The 17655-nt window shown below is 47.1% G+C and overlaps 1 protein-coding gene across 1 annotated transcript in view; it reads left to right on the forward strand.

Moving 5' to 3' along the window:
- Window positions 1-1538: 1538 nt before the first annotated feature.
- Window positions 1539-17655, forward strand: part of dab1a (DAB adaptor protein 1a) — a gene marked incomplete at both ends in the record, with an annotated part of 78477 nt that continues 62360 nt past the window's right edge. The window contains one exon of the mRNA XM_080833041.1: window positions 1539-1605. Within this exon, the coding sequence (XP_080689167.1) occupies window positions 1539-1605 (67 nt within the window). The remainder of the gene's footprint in view (window positions 1606-17655) is intronic.

Genomic DNA, 17655 nt, shown 5'->3' on the forward strand with positions numbered 1-17655 from the left:
ACATAGTCTAGCTTCCCAGTCACCTTCAACCAGGGAATCTGATGGTGAATCTCTTAAACAGCATTAACCTGGAGATGGAGGCAGCACACAAGCTGAGGCCCCTGATTCTGGAGATGTACTGAAATAAGGGCTTAGATTGGGCTCTTTTTTATCTGGATATACATTCACTATAGAGCTAATCGTCCATGATCTTTCCCTTGTTGCTTGTGCATATGTTTTCTTCAATGCTGTGCAGTGAGGTTGATGTCTGCATGTCAAAGACAACTGTGCGTGTGTGTGGCAGTACACCGCTGGTGTTGGGCCTGTAGAGGGTTTAGAGGAGAAAGTGTGTTGAGAGGGTGTTGTCAGCGTAAACAGCAAGTGAAGCCGGGCAGGTGCTGAGTGACTGTTTATTATTCAGTCGTGCTGCACTTCAGATTTGGGTGTCGGTGGTGGAGGAGGTGAAGGAGGTGGTGGTGGTGGTGGTGGAGGTCAGTTCTGTCCTGGCACCGGCAGCGACTCCTCTCACGGTCTAGTCCAATTAGCACATCAAAGGTGGCGGTGGCTGGCAGGACAACAGGCTGAAGGGGGCATGGACACTAGCACAGCAGAGGGTGAGAAGTGTATTGGTGTGTGTGTCTGTGTGTGTGTGTGTGGGGGGGGGGATGGGTTGTGACGCCTGAGGTGCCAGGAGGGCACTTAGGGCGCTTTGAAAAGCGTTCTGCCCAGGTTTTTCTTGGAAGGAAGGCTCACCTGGCAGAGACCGTGCCAACTCCCCCGCCTCGGCTGCCGGGGAGAGGGGAGAGAGAGAGAGGGAGGAAAAGGAGGGGAAATGAAGATGAAGCACTTTGCTCTGTCTCCTCCAGAGGGTCCCTAATTAGCCATCACGACAGCAGGAGGTGGTGGAGAGGAGGAGGAGGAGCCGGCAGCAGAAGTCCCATCTGAAGGCTGCAGGAGGAGCAGGCAGTGACAGTAGCAGTGTGGGGATGTCATGGGTTGACAAAGCGCCCTCGTTTCAGTCTCAGGCAGAAACAACAGAGAGGCTCCCGACAGATAGGCCAACAGTCTTCTGGGTTTGCAGTGCTGAGTTTTAATGCCTGTCCTGAAATGTCACTTCTTCTCTATTCTCCTGGTCCTCTCTTGTCCTCTCATATTCATCATCTCTTGTTCTTCCGTTGTTCTTCTCCAGTTCTGTTCTGTTCTTTAACCACTTTAAGCCCTCATGTACAACTAGTATGGCGCCACTTGCACCCATAATCAGATCCTACAAGCCACTGCCAGGGGCATGTAAGACGGGACCACTATGTATTGCTCTCTCTCTCTCTCTCCTTCTCTCTTTCTCTCTCTCTCCACCTTTCTCTCCCTTGAATCTCTGTTCTGAAATGTTGACGCGTCTGTCTCTGTGTGTTTTCCTGCAGCCCGTGCAGGGAGTGATTGAGATGCTGTTCCAGGGCTAGAGGCAGCAGCAGCACTGATCCGCTGTCGGCAGGGGAGCCCCTCTCCATGAGCCTGAGTGTGCCACTGGACCTGCTTTGAAGAGGAATAAGGGACTTAATAGGATGTCAACAGAGGCCGAACTCCAGCCTGCTGCCAGAACCAGCGTCAGAAAGGAATCCAAGAGGAGAGGTAGGGGAGACGACACACACACAAACACACGCGCACGCACGCACACACGCACGCACGCACACACACACACACACACACACACACACACACACACACACACACACACACACACACACACACACACACACACACACACACACACACACACACACACACACACACACACACACACACACACACACACACACACACACACACACACACACACACACACAAACACACACACACAGAGTCCCATGCACTCCCTCGTACCAGCAAGGTGAAAGATGGCTCTGGGTGTATATATATGTATATATATATATACATAAGCCTAGGCAATACACACACACATGACTTGGAATGTAGCCCAAATCAGTCCTAACAGTCCCATTTTCTAGCTCTTTGCTTCAGACCACCAGTGGTAATTAATGACCTACCATTTCCTGTAATTGACACAAGTTCACTTAATACCGCCCAAGTGTCTGGCAATTTCATGCTCATTTAGGGAAATGGATCTCGAAAGCGAGTGTCCAACTCAGTTTTGGTCTGGCACAACCCCCCTCCTCTCCACCCTCTACCCTGGATAGAGGCAGCACTCCCGCTGCTTCCCACAGAGGAGTCCCCGAGGACCTGTCTCCTAGCGTTGGCACTGTGGCACGAGCCCCAGTCATTGGCACCTTTGGCACATCTGCCTCTTTCAGTTAGTGTCTGGCTCCGTGACGTGCCACACAAGCACCCGTCTTCTGAGCGTGCCGCCGCAGGGGCACATTGGACAGGCTGAGAAACAGGACTCTGGGGGCCATGTTGTTTGCCCCGCATCTCTGTCCCTCTTTGTCTCTCTCTCGTTTGAATCATGCCCGCTCTCCTGATGTACCACCTGGCTCCCTGCGGGCACCGGTGCAGGGAAACAACAGCCGGCAGTTTGTGTGTGCGTCTGAGGCCCGTGACCCCCCCCAGCCGCCACTCTGGAGATTTGAGCGGACCTGGCACAGCTGACTGTGAGAGCGTGTGGCAGATGTCCCAAAACACAGCGAAACAGAGAACATTATGTTAGAGAGGAGAGGACAGGAGAAGATGCTCTCATTATCTCTGACATTGACTGGCAATGCGCAGTCTCTGTCTCTTTCTCTCTCTCTCTCTCTTTATCTCTTCCTCTCTCTCTTTCTCTCTTGCTCTCTCTCTTTCTCTCCCTGTCTCTCTCCCTGTCTCCCTCTCCCTCTCTCTTTCTCTCTCACTCTCTCTCTCCATCAGTCTGTGTGTGGACACATTAAAAATGTCTGTTTTAATTACTTTGCTTTTACGTAAGCAGTCTCCTTTGTTGCAGTAAGAGGGACATGTCTGTTAAATGAATTCTCTCTGTGAGGTTTCTCAGTCCCATTGGTTACACACACACATACACACACTAGAGATGCGCGGATGGGCTATTATTTCATCCGCAACCGCATCACAAAACGCATGATCCGTCCGCTATCCATCCGCACCAATTTTTTTTGACCAATTTTCAAAACCGCACCCGCCCGCCATCCGCCTGTTGTTTTTAGGTATAGGCGCTGTGACGCGAGACTAGAAAGTTCTTGCCTGTTCTTGAAAGGAGACTGATGCCTCAAAGATATTTAAAGGATAAAGCCCCTAGTATGAAAGCCTATTGGCTATGTTGTAGCCTATCCCCAGAATATTATCAGTGAAGTGACGTCTGTCTCCGATCGATGCACAGGGAGAAACTTTAAAATAGCCAAGCACATCGGCAAACCTGACCTTACCTTAGGCTAGTAGGCCTACACTTTTTTATCATTGTAATAAAACGCAATTTGGTACACCATTTTAATATGGTAATATAGCCTACTTTTTAGTTTAGAAGGAAACGCCAAGTCTATTAATTCCGAAATTTCACCGCATTGTAGGCTTTACACTGTAACAACCCCAACACTTGCCTGCTTGCCTTGCAAATCAAAGTTTTCAGACTATTTTTCTTACCTTCTTTCTTAGCTGGTGATGTTACTGAGCTAGAAGTTTAATTCATCTCGCGCTGCCAATGCCCAATGTCACTTTTGAGTCAAATCACTCCATCATCTCTTTGAAATTCCTTATTCCACGAGTGGTAGGCTACAATGACTGGCTGTTTTAAAATATAACTAATAGCCTAACGAAACAAAATAACCCAGGCAGTTTCATCTATGACACGTTAAGGCTTCTTCCAATACTGACAGCTGACTCATAGCTTGCAGGTTTGCGGCGTTGCAAAGAGACGCGACATGATAGGGATCGTCACTTAATTTAAACTTTTTTGCTTCCTTTGTTTGCTTAGTTTGTATGCATACACGGAACAAGGCCAATTTACTGCCTGATGAAAATTTGATTATTTCAAAATGTGCTTGGATGTAGGTAACGACATTTAACAATGTGTATATATTTCGAATTTCGTTGGGTAGACCGCCACTCGCCCGAATTTAATTAAAATATAATTTTTTGTCACGTCATCAGCCCGATCCGCGGTTTAACCGCGGAGTCCGCGGGTGCAACCGCCAACCGCGCATCTCTAACACACACATAAACACACACACATACATGAACACAAAGGCCTCAATATAAGTCAACAGAAAGTTTCACACACAAAGGAGCAGCCATTTCTGTTACGACTCTATGCTGACAGAGCGACAGGAGAGAGGGAGATGAGAGGAAGGTGAAAGATGGCTCTGGAGGTAGAGCGTGTCCCCAGTGGGTTAGCCTCTTTTGAAGAGGATGAGATAGGGGACGAATGATGGATAAAAAGATAGATAGATTTCACTTTCCCCTGCCTGCCCGCCTGCCTGCCTTTCCTCTTGTTCTCAACCCCTTGACTTCACATTTCCTCAAGATGGTGGGTCGCATGTGTGTAAACAATCTATTTCAAAGACTCGTTTAAGAATAATTTGGAACACACCTGACTGATCTTTCTCTGAGAATCATGACACTGCTGTTATGATGACTGTTTGCCCCATCCCCATGGAAACAGCTCTCTTATTTTTCCCTGTCGTAGTGCACTCCACGCCAGAGCGAATAGGACACTACCTGACTTGTGTTACCTTCCTCCCTGCGGACTCTCTCAAGAGAGCGATTGTGTCAGCCACCATGGCCATCTCTCAGTCTTGGCTCTTTGTCACCAAACCTTGACTCATATTTTTATGACTCAGTCATGGCTTGTCTAACCGTTCCCATGGCAACCACTACAGCATAACGAGGGTTGCCCGTGACAACCCTTCATCCATCCATCCCTTTGTAAGTGGTCTCCTGGAGCCTCCTGTTATCATATAAACCCATTCCCACCACACTCACACACAAATATAGCAATACACTTCTTCTCTCTCTTACTCTCTCTTACTGTCTCGCACACACACACACACCCACACACACACACACACACACACACACACAGACCCACACATAAAAACACTATTATATTGAGTGAATTTCTTCTGTTTTCTTGCCTAAGTTGTTTTGCATACACTATGCAGTGTAACAGAGGTGTGTCTCTGTGTGTGTTTGCGTTTGTTTCTGTGTGTGTGTTTTTGTGTGTGTGTGTGCTGGTGCTACCGCTGGATCAAGGCATGTGTCTAGGGTGCGCCAGCAGCAACCTAACCCTCGTTCTGATTCCCTTGCCATCTGGTCATGCCAATTGCCTCCGTACTGCGGTGCTCACACACACGCACACACACATGGGCTCAGTCTTACACAAGCCACACACATGCACGCAACCTGGTTGGGGCTGGTACACACCCCTAATGACTTTGAAACATGGCACTAAATTAATTGTGCCATAATGAATGAGTGCTTTATGTGCAGCCCCTGGTCCCAGAGGTCTGCAGAAGGGGCGTAATGAGAAGGCTGCGCATGCACACACACACACACACACACACACACACACACACACACACACACACACGGACACTCTCTCTCTCTCTCTCACTCACACACACACACACACACACACACACGGACACTCTCTCTCTCTCTCTTTCTCTCTCTCCTTCACACACAAACACACACACACACACACACGCACACACACGGACACTGTCTCTCTCTCTCCCTCTCTCTGTCTCACAAACACACACACTTTCTCTCTCTCTCTCTCACACACACAATCACAGAGAGAGACTCTCTCTCTCTCTCTCTCTCTAGCTCTCTCTCTCTCACACACACACACACTTTCTCTCTCTCTCTCTCTCACACACACAATCACAGAGAGAGACTCTCTCTCTCTCTCTCTCTGCTTCTCTCTCTCACACACACACACACACTCTCTCTCTCTCTCTCTCTCTCACACACACACACAATCACAGAGAGAGACTCTCTCTCTCTCTCTCTCTCTCTCTCTCTCTCTCTCTCTCTCTCTCTCTCTGCCTCTCTCGCTCTACAGTGCAGTGGAAGGTAGGCCGGAAGCTCCTGGGGCTTGGATTAATGAATATGAATGTCATTAATGCACATTAAAATGTAAAGGAGGCAAGTGCATGGAGGTATAGTTATAGAAAACACTGTGTCTAATGAAAGAGGCGTTTGGTGCGGGCGACAGCCGACCTGCCTTCTCTCTCCCTCTCTTCTCTCTCTCTCTCATCTCTCACTTCTTCCAGGTTGTTCCCCACTCGTTTTTAATTAAAAGCGGTAAATAGCCCTGAATGGCTTGCTTTATTTAACCCCGCCGCATTAGCGTAATGACTAGGACATTGAGCAACCTCTGACAGGTTAATGGCGTGAGTGTGAACGTGCAGAATATGCATGCATTATTTTACTCTCCCTCTGTGTCGTCAAAGTCTCTATGCCTCTGTGTCACTTACCTCAGATCTGCAGAGTTTCAGCTGTTTGTTGTTTGGTACGAGGGGAGAGGCTCGGAGGGAGTCCTTGCATTTTAACGGCGCGCATGATAGCCAAGTTTTTACATTTGTCATGCCTTAATCTGGTGCACTGCGATGTATTGTAATGGGAAAAGTCATGATCATTACGCAGAAGCTCTGTCTCCCCAACTTTTCCCGCTCCGCATTCATGAATGTTTCATTTCCTGCCTGTCAGCCTGGGCCCAGAGTCACAGCTCCAACAGAACACAAGAGGGGATGACAGCTTCACCTTTCTCTGGCTTGAACCTGGAGGTGTCATGATGGCGAAGGATTTCCGGCCTCCTCCATCTCCACCGAAACAAAAAGAAGACAAGGGGAGGGCAAGACAAAGAAGGAGGGAGGGCTGACACGTGTCATCAGATGGGGCATTGTTTCGGAAGAGATATCCTAATCACCGAAACCCGAGCAGGCTTAATTAATTTTTGTTCAAAATGCTGAGTTGTTTCCTCATCTTCTTACCCTTTTTGTTCTTGGGCCCTCGGATCTCTGTCAGGATTGGGGGAGGCAGCATTTCATTAGCGAGCTGAAGCCATCATTAAGCTGCGCATATCTCAGTCACTCTCACTTACCTCCCCCCCCCCCCCCTTCTCTAAGAGGGAGGAGGACAGGGGCAAAGCCACTCTGAACAGGCTACACTAGATCAGCCATTACACATGCACTTTATGGCATGCATTGCTAGAATGTGGTGGTAAAGATGGTGAACGGCACATTCTAGAGCTGCATTGAGTGAAAATGTGTGTTTAAAAACAGTGTCAAGCATGCGTGCAAACATCTACAGTATGTGTGATTTGAATGTGTGGGTAAATAAGCAGAGGATGCAATGCTTACTTAAACTCCTGCTTGGGCATGGACTGGGAATGTCTGACCAAGAAGGCCAACATTACTCTTATCCAAGAGCCAGTCACCCTTAATAACAATCAAAAGCTCCTTTACATTTTCGGAGGCAGAATACTTCAGTACACCCATGCAAGGACTTCTGGGAGTGTGATTTAAAAAATTGCTGAGGTGTGTGTGTGTGTGTGTGTGTGTGTGTGTGTGTATGTGTGTGTGTGTGTGTGTGTGTGTGTGTCTGTGTGTGTGTCTGTGTGTGTGTGTGTGTGTGTGTGTGTGTGTGTGTATGTGTGTGTGTGTGTGTGTGTGTGTGTGCGTGTGTGCATATGTGTGTGTGTGTGTGTGTGTAAGGGTGGGTGGGGTGGGGGGTTACCAAAGCAGACAGTTAGGGGCCGACTTATGTCGGAAATTGAGAGCTGGTACATAGCTTTTTAATCAGCAAAGGAAGCGACACACTCTCTCGCTCTCTCTCTTTTTCTTTCTTTCTCTCTCTCTCTCTTGCCTAAACACTCCGTGTCCACTGGCTTAATTACTATTTCTGGTCTGGTAGAGAGGAGCATGGTGAGATATGCGAGTCCACATTCATCTTGGAAAGCCATTTTTTTAATCCTGAGGGGGGGATTGTTCCACCCTATCACAGCCTGTCCTGCAGCCGTGGCGTTAATCTGGAGTTGTGTTCATTTGCGAAACATCCTCTTCATTACCAGGGCTGCGTTAGCAGTGGTGGTGGTTGGAGGGGGGCTGGGTTGGTGCAGGGAGGGAGGGAGAGAATGATGGGGGTTGGCGTGGACGATTCGTTCCCCTTCTTTTTCTGTCGCATCGTCCCCTCCTCCTCTTCAGCTCCTCCGGCTTTTGGGCGCTGAGCCACTTTCATGCTCCGACATGCTCTCTTGCACCCCCATGGATAGTGTATTCCCCTCTCTCTCTCTTTGTCTCTCTCTCTCTCTCTCTTACTTGTGCTCCCTCTTTTTTGGTATTCTTCCTTAGTGCTGACTGTGTGTAGAGAAATTGAGGGAAAACGCCAGCATGAAACAAACACACACAGAGGTATCGCCGAAGATGTGCAGTGGAGGCGAGACGTGTGTTTTGGTGTGATGCATGCTGGGAGTCGGGGGTTGCTTCGAGAGCCGGTGGATGTGTGGAAGGCCCTGGGAAAGGGGGGCATGCAGAATTTAGGCCTGCAGCGCTAAAGATTAAGATGCTATCATCTCTTCTCATTCAGCTAATTTCTCCTGACGCTGAAAGCACTGCTCTGGAATCACTGTGGCGTTCTTATGCCCAGGGGGAGAATAAGGAAAAAAGAAGAAGAGAGAAGAGAGAGAGAAAGAGAAAGAGAAAGAGAAAGAGAAAGAGAAAGAGAAAGAGAAAGACAGAGGCAATCTGGGTGAGGTGATGAAAGACACAAGCAACCATGTTCATCATGCTTTTCCCCTGTGTGGCCCTCCAAGAAATTATTGAGCCACATATCCTTAATGTGATTCGAATGCCTACGGAATAACCTGCAACAAACATAAGATTGTTTATTGACTCCTGCACAAGCAAAAAAAAACACTTAAAATCAATGTAGGTGAAAGGATATTATCAGTTCAAATCCAAGCAGCAAAAGTGTCATGACTTTAGAATAAGGAGAGAAGCAAGCAAGCTGTTCGTTTTGTGCTGCTTCATCTCAGGTGCTTGCAGTTGGTCTTACCAGATTCTGTATTAAGCAAGTTCTTCTCTAACAGGTCATGACCATTAGATTTGCACTAAGACACCTACCACCAGGCACCTGTTTGTGACCCCTGTCACCCAAGCGAAATGTAGACAGCTCTTAGCTCAGGACTTTGGACTTCCCCGCTAGACCCTTGAATCTCAGAGCTTTCAGAGAGCACCTGAAGCCAGTATGCCAGTTTTTTTCTGTTGAGTTTGGTTTCAGACTATCTTACATTTCTTTACTATGCTTTCCTTTTAATAATAATAAATGATAATAATACATCACATTTATAAAGCGCTTTTTAAGTTCACAAAGAGGCTTTACATACTGTGGGATAAAAGAAAACAAATAAATACTCCCTGATATATCCTGGGTGTTGAACATTTTGCTTTGTCATTTATCATTGTATATAAGAGGACTTTGTTAAGCACATTGTGTATAATATCAATTCATCAACGGGCTTGAGGATATAAAGACACTCTTCAGTACAAATATTGGTTGTAGTAAATGTAATGGTATGAGTAGTAGGTTGATGAAAAGAACATGTTTTCTTTGGACAAGCTCCACAGTATTTTGCTCTGTGACGCATACAAATATGCCAGACATATAGCGATAGTTAGCCAAGATGTTCGCCTCCACACATTGACACAGTATACTCTTGTAGCTACAGGCGATGGGGATCAGAGCAGTGTGGCGTGTATAAAGCTGTAACCATCCACACTAGTCTCGTCTTCGTCTGCATTAAGATGCACAGTTCTGCCTCAGTGGAGTCGCGAATCTGTTCTACACACAATACAAACACGCAGAGCCCACAGCCATCCCAGCCGGCCCATTATGGAGGCTCATTTGCCTAACTCGTTCCGCTCGCTGGTCCAATTTGTAAGTACCTGTAGGTCTGACAATAGCAATTTACGGAGAAGGCACTGTTTCTGAATTATTGTCTGTACATTGTCACAGTATTGGAAGAAATCTTCAGGGTTAATACCTGTTGGTTATTCTTCACTGTACATTGTCTCACAATAAGAGTTAAAACATCTGCATTTTCATATAGCGTGAATTTTTTTTTACCTTCTGTATGACCCTTTTGTGCTATTAAGGCGGAGGAATGAAGCAGGAATCCTTAAAGCTCGTTCCGTAATAAATAGTCAGCCATATCGGCTGCTCGTGCACTCATGAGCTGGGCTGTTTAATTTGCTTCAACAAGATGGCTGCCTCCAAGGCCAATCCTCTGTGCGACTCTCTCCTCTAATCTAAATGCTGCCTAATTTATGTGCAGCCAGCGCGGCTGATTACATGTAGTGGTTAGAGTGCACAGGGGACAATTCAATGTTGATATGTATTTTATCTGATTTTACAGGCCTCAACGTTGCCTTTGATTGCTGCAAATTGTGTGGTGTGACCCTCGTCACCCGTGGCATTTAGAAAGATGCAATTACGATGTTGTTTAGGTGCGCCGGTAGCTTCTGGAACATTTAATTTGCCGATCTGAGTGTTTGCCTCGATGACATCATCGCTGCGGGACAATCAATAAGCGGTAACAGGCCTGTTGTTAATGTCTGACTGATGTCTCACCGCCCTCTTCCTCCTGCCTTCAGTCTGGACCTGTAGAACTCAAAGCAAGATGAGTCTCAGCTTGCTGTTGCCTTAGCAGCGGTGTAGTGAAAATGCTCAGCAATCACACTGCCTCCTCTCTGCTGTAACACCCTGGCAAACGTGAGGTGGGGAAATAGAAACTCTGCTGGAGCCAGCACCCCCCCCCCACACACACACACACACACACACAATCACACACTGCTGTGCTGTCACACTCCGAGGTCCTGCTGCAGTCACTCCTTGTTGCTGTGAAGAATATTCACACAGTCGACACCTCAGGGATCATTACAGCATGTAGACTTGCCTCCTGCCTGCTGCAAACACTGACCTAATGATGGAACGTGAGGAACATCGCTCGCTACAGGGGTGGGGATTTGTATGTGTCTTTTCTTTCTTTTTTTTACATTTCTGTGCGCTTGTGGGTGGCTATAATGTGCTTAAATGTAGATAATGTCACCGTAGTATAACGATTTAATTGCATGTTCTACTCTGATGCGGAGGTTTCCCTCAATGCTGTTGGCGACCAGATGTGTAATGTGGCACTTCTCATATGTAATGCATTAAACACAATTAGAGCTTAAGGGGCATTTAGTTTGATGTATTTAGACATGGTTCCCTGTCATTAGGGCTGTGTTATTGAGATGACCCTGTTGTTGTATGGGTACATAATTGGATCGGCTTCATTGGATCAGCCCGGGCAGGGAAATTGAATTGGCCTTGATAAAAAATGGCTGCATTAACTTTAAGGCGCGCCTGGACACGAGTTGGGAATGTGAAATGCCCTGTGAAAATCAGGACAGGGACCTAATGTGATCATCGATAAGGGTCAGCGGCGGTGCCCGAAGTGGGCTTCCTCGTGAGGGATGGAGTTCATTCTTCTGGTTCATTTCACAGGGAAAAAGGAGCGCAATGGGAGAAATTCTCTCTCTTTTCGTAACGAGGGTCAGCATAAGGTTTCGCTTTGGCGTTTTAATCTAGCGGAAGATGATGACCCAGGTTAAAAAAAAAAGGTTACAGCTTTTAGTAATAGTTTTTCTTCTGTCAGGTCAGAGTTCAGTTCGGTTGATAGTTGAGACTGAGGTCTGTGTTAAACAGAACATTTAGACCTAATACATTTCGTTCAAGACTGAGGAGTCTTCTCCTCCGGGGCCAGCCATGTCGGATGGCTCTGAGCGTCTGAACCAGCCTCCCTAAATCATCAAAGTATTTCACCCTCTGGGTCCTTCACCATGTCATCCCAGCAGATTAACCCTCTCTGCCTTCTCTGCTGATTGTTGCCACCATCCTTCTTCTCCTCCATCTTCTCCCCCCTCCTCATCAGTGTAATTCAGTGGTATTATTTGCCGGCCTCAAGATGTATGTGACCAAAGAGTGGCTCATTTTCCTCATTCATCACGGTTATGGGGCCTGCAGGGAGGCCTGTTCGAGCTGTTCGCGCCTTTAGCCGTGGCCCCGCGGTGATGGCCGGATCTGACAAGCAGAGACCTCGCTGCCGCCTGTGCTGCCACCTCTGCTGCCGCCTCTGCTGCCGCCGTTGTGACCAGAACCCGTCGCCACGGGCAACCCCGTTACCATGCCACAGAACAGAGAGACAGACTCAAGAGTGTGAAGGCCAGAAGCAATTGAGCTGGTTTTACAGGGAGCTGGTATTCTTTGTCAGAGGGGTTTGTTTTTCCTGTCATTCAGCGCTACAGACGGCGAGTTTGGGATGACTCATGAGGCGCCTGTGCGCGGCCTTGTGTACATGCGTTTGGAGGGCCCTCTCTGTCGGAATGGGTCTGCTCATCTCAGCTTTATTGAGCGGGGGATTCTTTGTGTGGAGGCGGTTTGGAGTGTATCGGCTCCGCTCCTGAATGCAAACTGGGTTATCTGTCCATGTTTAGTGTGTCCAGGGTGCTCCATCGTCTCGTTCTCTCTCTCTCTCTCTCTCTCTCTCATCTCTCTCAGTGATTCACTGCAGTGAACCTCCTCTCGTCTCGTCTCGTCTCCTCTCCTGTCTGTCTGCCCTGCCACTGCTAGGAGATTGATTTCTCCTGTCTTCCAATTGGACTTTTATTTCATATTCCCAGCTGTGTGCACCCCAGCTCCTTGTCATGCTCGACGAGCTGTAGGTATTGAAGTGCATCTCGCCATGTATGCCTGGTGCCATCTCTCTCTGTCTCTTTCTGTCTCTCTCTGTCTCTGCCTTTGCCAACCAACCAGCACACTCACAAACGGGAACATACTGTACTATGCATACAGTGGGGTAGAGCCATCAAGGGCAAGTACACAAGGACATGACATTTAGTGTAGGACGTATAGCAGATTCACAGAAACATGGACTGACCTACCGTCTGCATTGTACCGTATTGTACCACCGCACACTCACACTCACACACACACACACACACAGATCTCACAGATACGTGTACACACAGACACACAGACACAAACACACACAACATGTTTCTTAGCATTTCTTTCTCACTCTCTCTTCATTTCTTTCGCTTTGTGACTGTCTCTGAGTGTGTGTGTGTGTGTGTGTGTGTTGTGTGTGTGTGTTGTGTGTGTGTGTCAAGGTGTGTGCGTGTGTTTGTCTGTGTATGTGTGTGTGTGTTGTTGTCTCATGTTGTCAGTGCAGCTTTGTGCAGGGAAAGCCCTACAGGCAACAGCTCTGGGTTTGCTCCTGTCAATCAAGCTGCTCTCATATCAAACTACATCTCCCAGAAGACCCCTGTAAATAAAGGGCAGTGAGGTGGAAAAGTTGTCCTTCTCTAATGTTATCCCCTTCTTTTGTACCCCCCACACATAGTGCATCTCACGTGGAGAACAGTCCAAAACGCCAAGCACTAGAACTATGTATTATACACCATCAGTACTCTGTACTTTGTACCTGGCTACTTTTGCCTTTCTCTCTCCACTTCATTGTCACACATATGCAGCTTGATTTGGAAATGTAAATGGTCCACAATCCCCTACACTGCCCAGTGTTTACCTCCATTATTGAATGTTAGCATTTGGTAACAGAGGAGCAAAGCTTCTCCAGAGCAAGGTTGACTTCGCTGTCAGCCTCGAAGGAGGTGCAGAGCTGATGCGAACATGATCGCGTCTCCTCCCCTTCATGTCATTGTGAGCGATTCAGTTGTGGGCTGTGGCCTTGGTTATTCAATCACCCTGTCCACAAGCAAAGTAATCCACAACAGAAAGGGCCAGGTGAGCAAGATGAATGTCTTGAGTTGAGTCATTGCAGTGAGGCAGTTTGGCAGTATGGTAATGTGTTATGTAAGACTGCCAGGGTTTGCCAGACAGACTCTTTTTCACTCTCTGCCTTTGTTGAAGGGGTGAAGGTGACGTCATTGCACATCTTTTGCAGATCAAGACAAGGCTGTGTATGTGTTCTGTGTGTGTTATTCTGATTCTGTGTGTATGATTCTGAATCTGTGTGTGTGTGTGTGTGTGTGTGTGTGTGTGTGTGTGAGAGAGATATTTTTTATTATTACAAATTTAAGAGATTTAACAGACACTTTTTCATTTGTAACCCACCATTACTTAAAATGCAAATGGTTAATTGTCAACACAACAAAACAATAATCCAATGACATACACAAATGAACAGTTGGAAACGACATAACCTAGGCTATACAAACCTTTCTTCTATAACACACAAGGTGCCTGACGAGGGGATTTGCATCCAAGGGGAATTTTCTTTCTGGGAGAAGAAAATATGTGTAACAAAATAATAAACGTGCGATTATTAATCATTAATGAATGGTGGAACCTTTGACAGAACTTTTTTATAGAATGACCGCTGAGTGGAAGGACAGACATAAAAGCATCGCTAATTACCATAACTCTCTGAATGATCTCACAGGCTTTATCGATTGAACAAAACCACTGAGCTGTTAATTTGGGAAGTCGACACGATAGTTTCAATCGAGAAGTCGACACGATAGTTTCAATCGAGAAGTCAACACGATAGTTTCATTCTCAACTGCTAGGCTGCATTCTTCTACACTGCATTCTCCTCCACTTTCAAGCTGTGGCACGGAGTTAGATTGTGAAAATCTATTGTTTCCAGAGGTGACATGCACCCAGCAAAACGTGGACTAACATAAAGGAGCAGACATTCAACGAGTAGACCTCAATCAAAAAGACATTAGCCAAATCCAAAAAAGAAAAAAAAGGACCTATCTATCTGTATGTATTAACACAAATACAATCACACCAAAGTTAGATTTAGAAAAGAGAGAGAGAGGGTGTGTGTGTGAGATAGAGAAAGAGATAGAGAGAGAGATAGAGAGAGAAAGAAAGAGAGAACGCTTGAGGGGGTTTTACGCAGCTCAGAGTGACCTTAGGGACTTTGGGTTGTCTTGTGAGTCACGCAGCCCAGACTTAGGCAGTATGAGCTCCGTCTGCACTGGCCATAAGGAGAGGAGAGAATGAGGACAGACACCATCTCTCTTCCACTGTCTACCCTCATGATGCACACTCACGGACGTGTGATCAACTCTGTCAACACACCTCAGCTCACCTTTTCAGCATATACACAGTCAATTGAATGTCAATGTTGAATGATTGTGTGTGTCTGTGTGTGTGTGTGTGTGTGTGTGTGTGTGTGTGTGTGTGTGTGTGTGTGTGTGTGTGTGTGTGTGTGTGTGTGTGTGTGTGTGAATGTGTGTTATAAACCATGGATCACTAGTGGCAACTGTGTAGCATCAGAAACAAACCTCTCAACGGTGTCCATAGTAACACTCAGTCACTCTTTAACTGGTAATTTACTCTAAAAAGCCCCTAGTTTAAGCCCTCAGTAAGGGGCAGTTCCCTTTCTCTCCCCTCTCTCCCTCTCTCCCTCTCTCCCTGAAGTGTTTTTCTGCCTTTCCACTCCTCTCTTCATTTGCATAATATAAACCTTCGCCCAGGCATAGATTATTTGTGACAAATGAACTTTATTTTTTCTCCGGACACGGTCATGGCCAGGCATGCCCCACGCTCCATTTGGGGCTCATCAGACCCAGATGTCATAGGAGGTGCATTCATGCCATTCAAATGATTTCTCTCTTATTATTCACACGCCTCAGCTCTATCCCTCTATCCCCCCGTCACCATCTCTATATCTCCCTCTGTCTCTCCATCTCTCTCTCTCCATCTTTTTATCTGTCTCTCCATCTCTCTCTCTCTCTCTCTCGTCTGCATCACCACTCTAATAGAGGACAAATTGTGAATGCTAGGGACGCTTCTGAAACGAGTGGGTGAGAGCCTTTAATGTTCTGCACACAGCTGTGGAATACATATGGGGTGGTGTGTGTGTGCGTGTGTCTGTGTGTGTGTATATGTGTGTGTTTGTGTGTGTGGGTGTGTGAGAAAAAGAGAGAGAGAGAGAGAGAGAGAAGAAGAATGTTTCTATTTTTCTCTTTTCTTTTTGTGATGGAGGCTTCCCATCCCATTTGACTAATGGACGGATGTGGACCTTTGTCCATAACTAACGGGAGAGGTTTCAGATCACCTGTTCACCCTGGGTAAATAATGGCACACTGTACGTCTGAGATGCCATTGCCTGGGGTGTTCACCCTGGTTAAATGATGGCACACTGTACGTCTAAGATGCCATTGCCTGGGAAGCATGGTGAAGGTGCAGCTATGGCTCTCCTGTGTCATCTAGCACAATAAAAGCAAACTGCGCCATTGCAAATTGGTGCAGCTGTTAAAATGATGTTCTGCTTGCCTCGTTCGCTACCCAAATCAACATTTTAGATTCCAGAGCGGTATCAATTTCTGTCACAGAAAGGCAAGTCAGTAGCACTCCACTGTTGGAGTTGATGGACACTTGAAACCTGACCCACTCCAGTCAAAACTGAGCAAACACTTCACTATTGTGTACAAAGAGGCCATCTGGGGCAGGGTTTTGATGGAGACACAAGCAAAACAAAGCAAGAACTCTTTTGCAGAATGCATCACTGCACAAATTAGTCAACAGACATCACAGTAACATAATCAGGGATGCACATCTAACACACCAGTCATCCATCCATCCTGTACGCCACCCAGACAAGAGGCGGCCTCTTATGAAGTCTACACTTCGAGCCGTATCAAAGCCAATCCAATGAGAGGGCCCATCCTTTGGGGGCCCTGTGCGCTTGCTGGTGTCAGTCTGATCAGATAGCTCTAATGTGTTTACCAGCAAGCAGAAGCTAATTGCTAGTCTGATTACGGGCGCAGTGGCTCGGCCCAGCCTTCCGATCCAGCACCAAGCAGCAAAGCAGTAATTACCACCACGCCACTTTCAAACGTGTTGAGAGAGAGAGAGAGAGAGAGAGAGAGAGAGAGAGAGAGAGAGATGAAAGAGAGATGTGAGGAGGAGAGAAGTAGGGGATGGTAGAGGAGAGGAGAGGAGGAATAAGAGGAGTAAAGACTAGATGTGAAGAGAGGAGTGGAGAGGAGAGACTTGAGAGGAGAGAACTGGGGGTTGATAAAGGAGGAGAGAAAAGACAAGAGGAGAAAAGAGTAACAGAGAATAGATGAGATGAGATAAGAGGAGTTGGAGAGGTAGAAGATAGGAGAAGAGGGAAGAGATTAGAGAGCGGAGGAGAGATGATAGATGTGATGGGCGTGAGGAGGTGGTGGTGGTGGCGGGGGGGGTACAGAGAAAAGGACAGACTGGAGTATTGCTGGAATAGACAGAAGCAGAAGGACAAGTTAGAAGGAGAGTGGCAAATGGGGAAAAGAGGAAGAGAAGAGGAGAGGAGGAGAGAGGCAGATGGCCAAGACAGATTTGCCCCTGTCCTCTTCCTCTCTTTCACGCGCTCCTCCACTGGGCACCTCCCACGTTCCAAGAGACCCCCTGCGGGGAGAATGAAGGAGAGAGTGATCATCGTCTCTTTTCCCCTGAAAGACAAAGACGACAAAAGCATGGTGTGTTGCCTCATTAGTAGCGGAGGTCTACCAGCACATGAAAGACACCTTTGTTTTTGCAGCACATCCTAACAATTGAAAAGACAGTACAAACTGTTTACGGAGGCCCATTGTTTGTTGTGTGTGTGTGTGTGTGTGTGTGTGTGTGTGTGTGTGTGTGTGTGTGTGTATGTGTGTGTGTGTGTGTGTGTGTGTTCGA

Source organism: Sprattus sprattus, assembly GCF_963457725.1.
Source record: "Sprattus sprattus genome assembly, chromosome: 2".
Classification (NCBI taxonomy): Eukaryota; Metazoa; Chordata; class Actinopteri; order Clupeiformes; family Clupeidae; genus Sprattus; species Sprattus sprattus.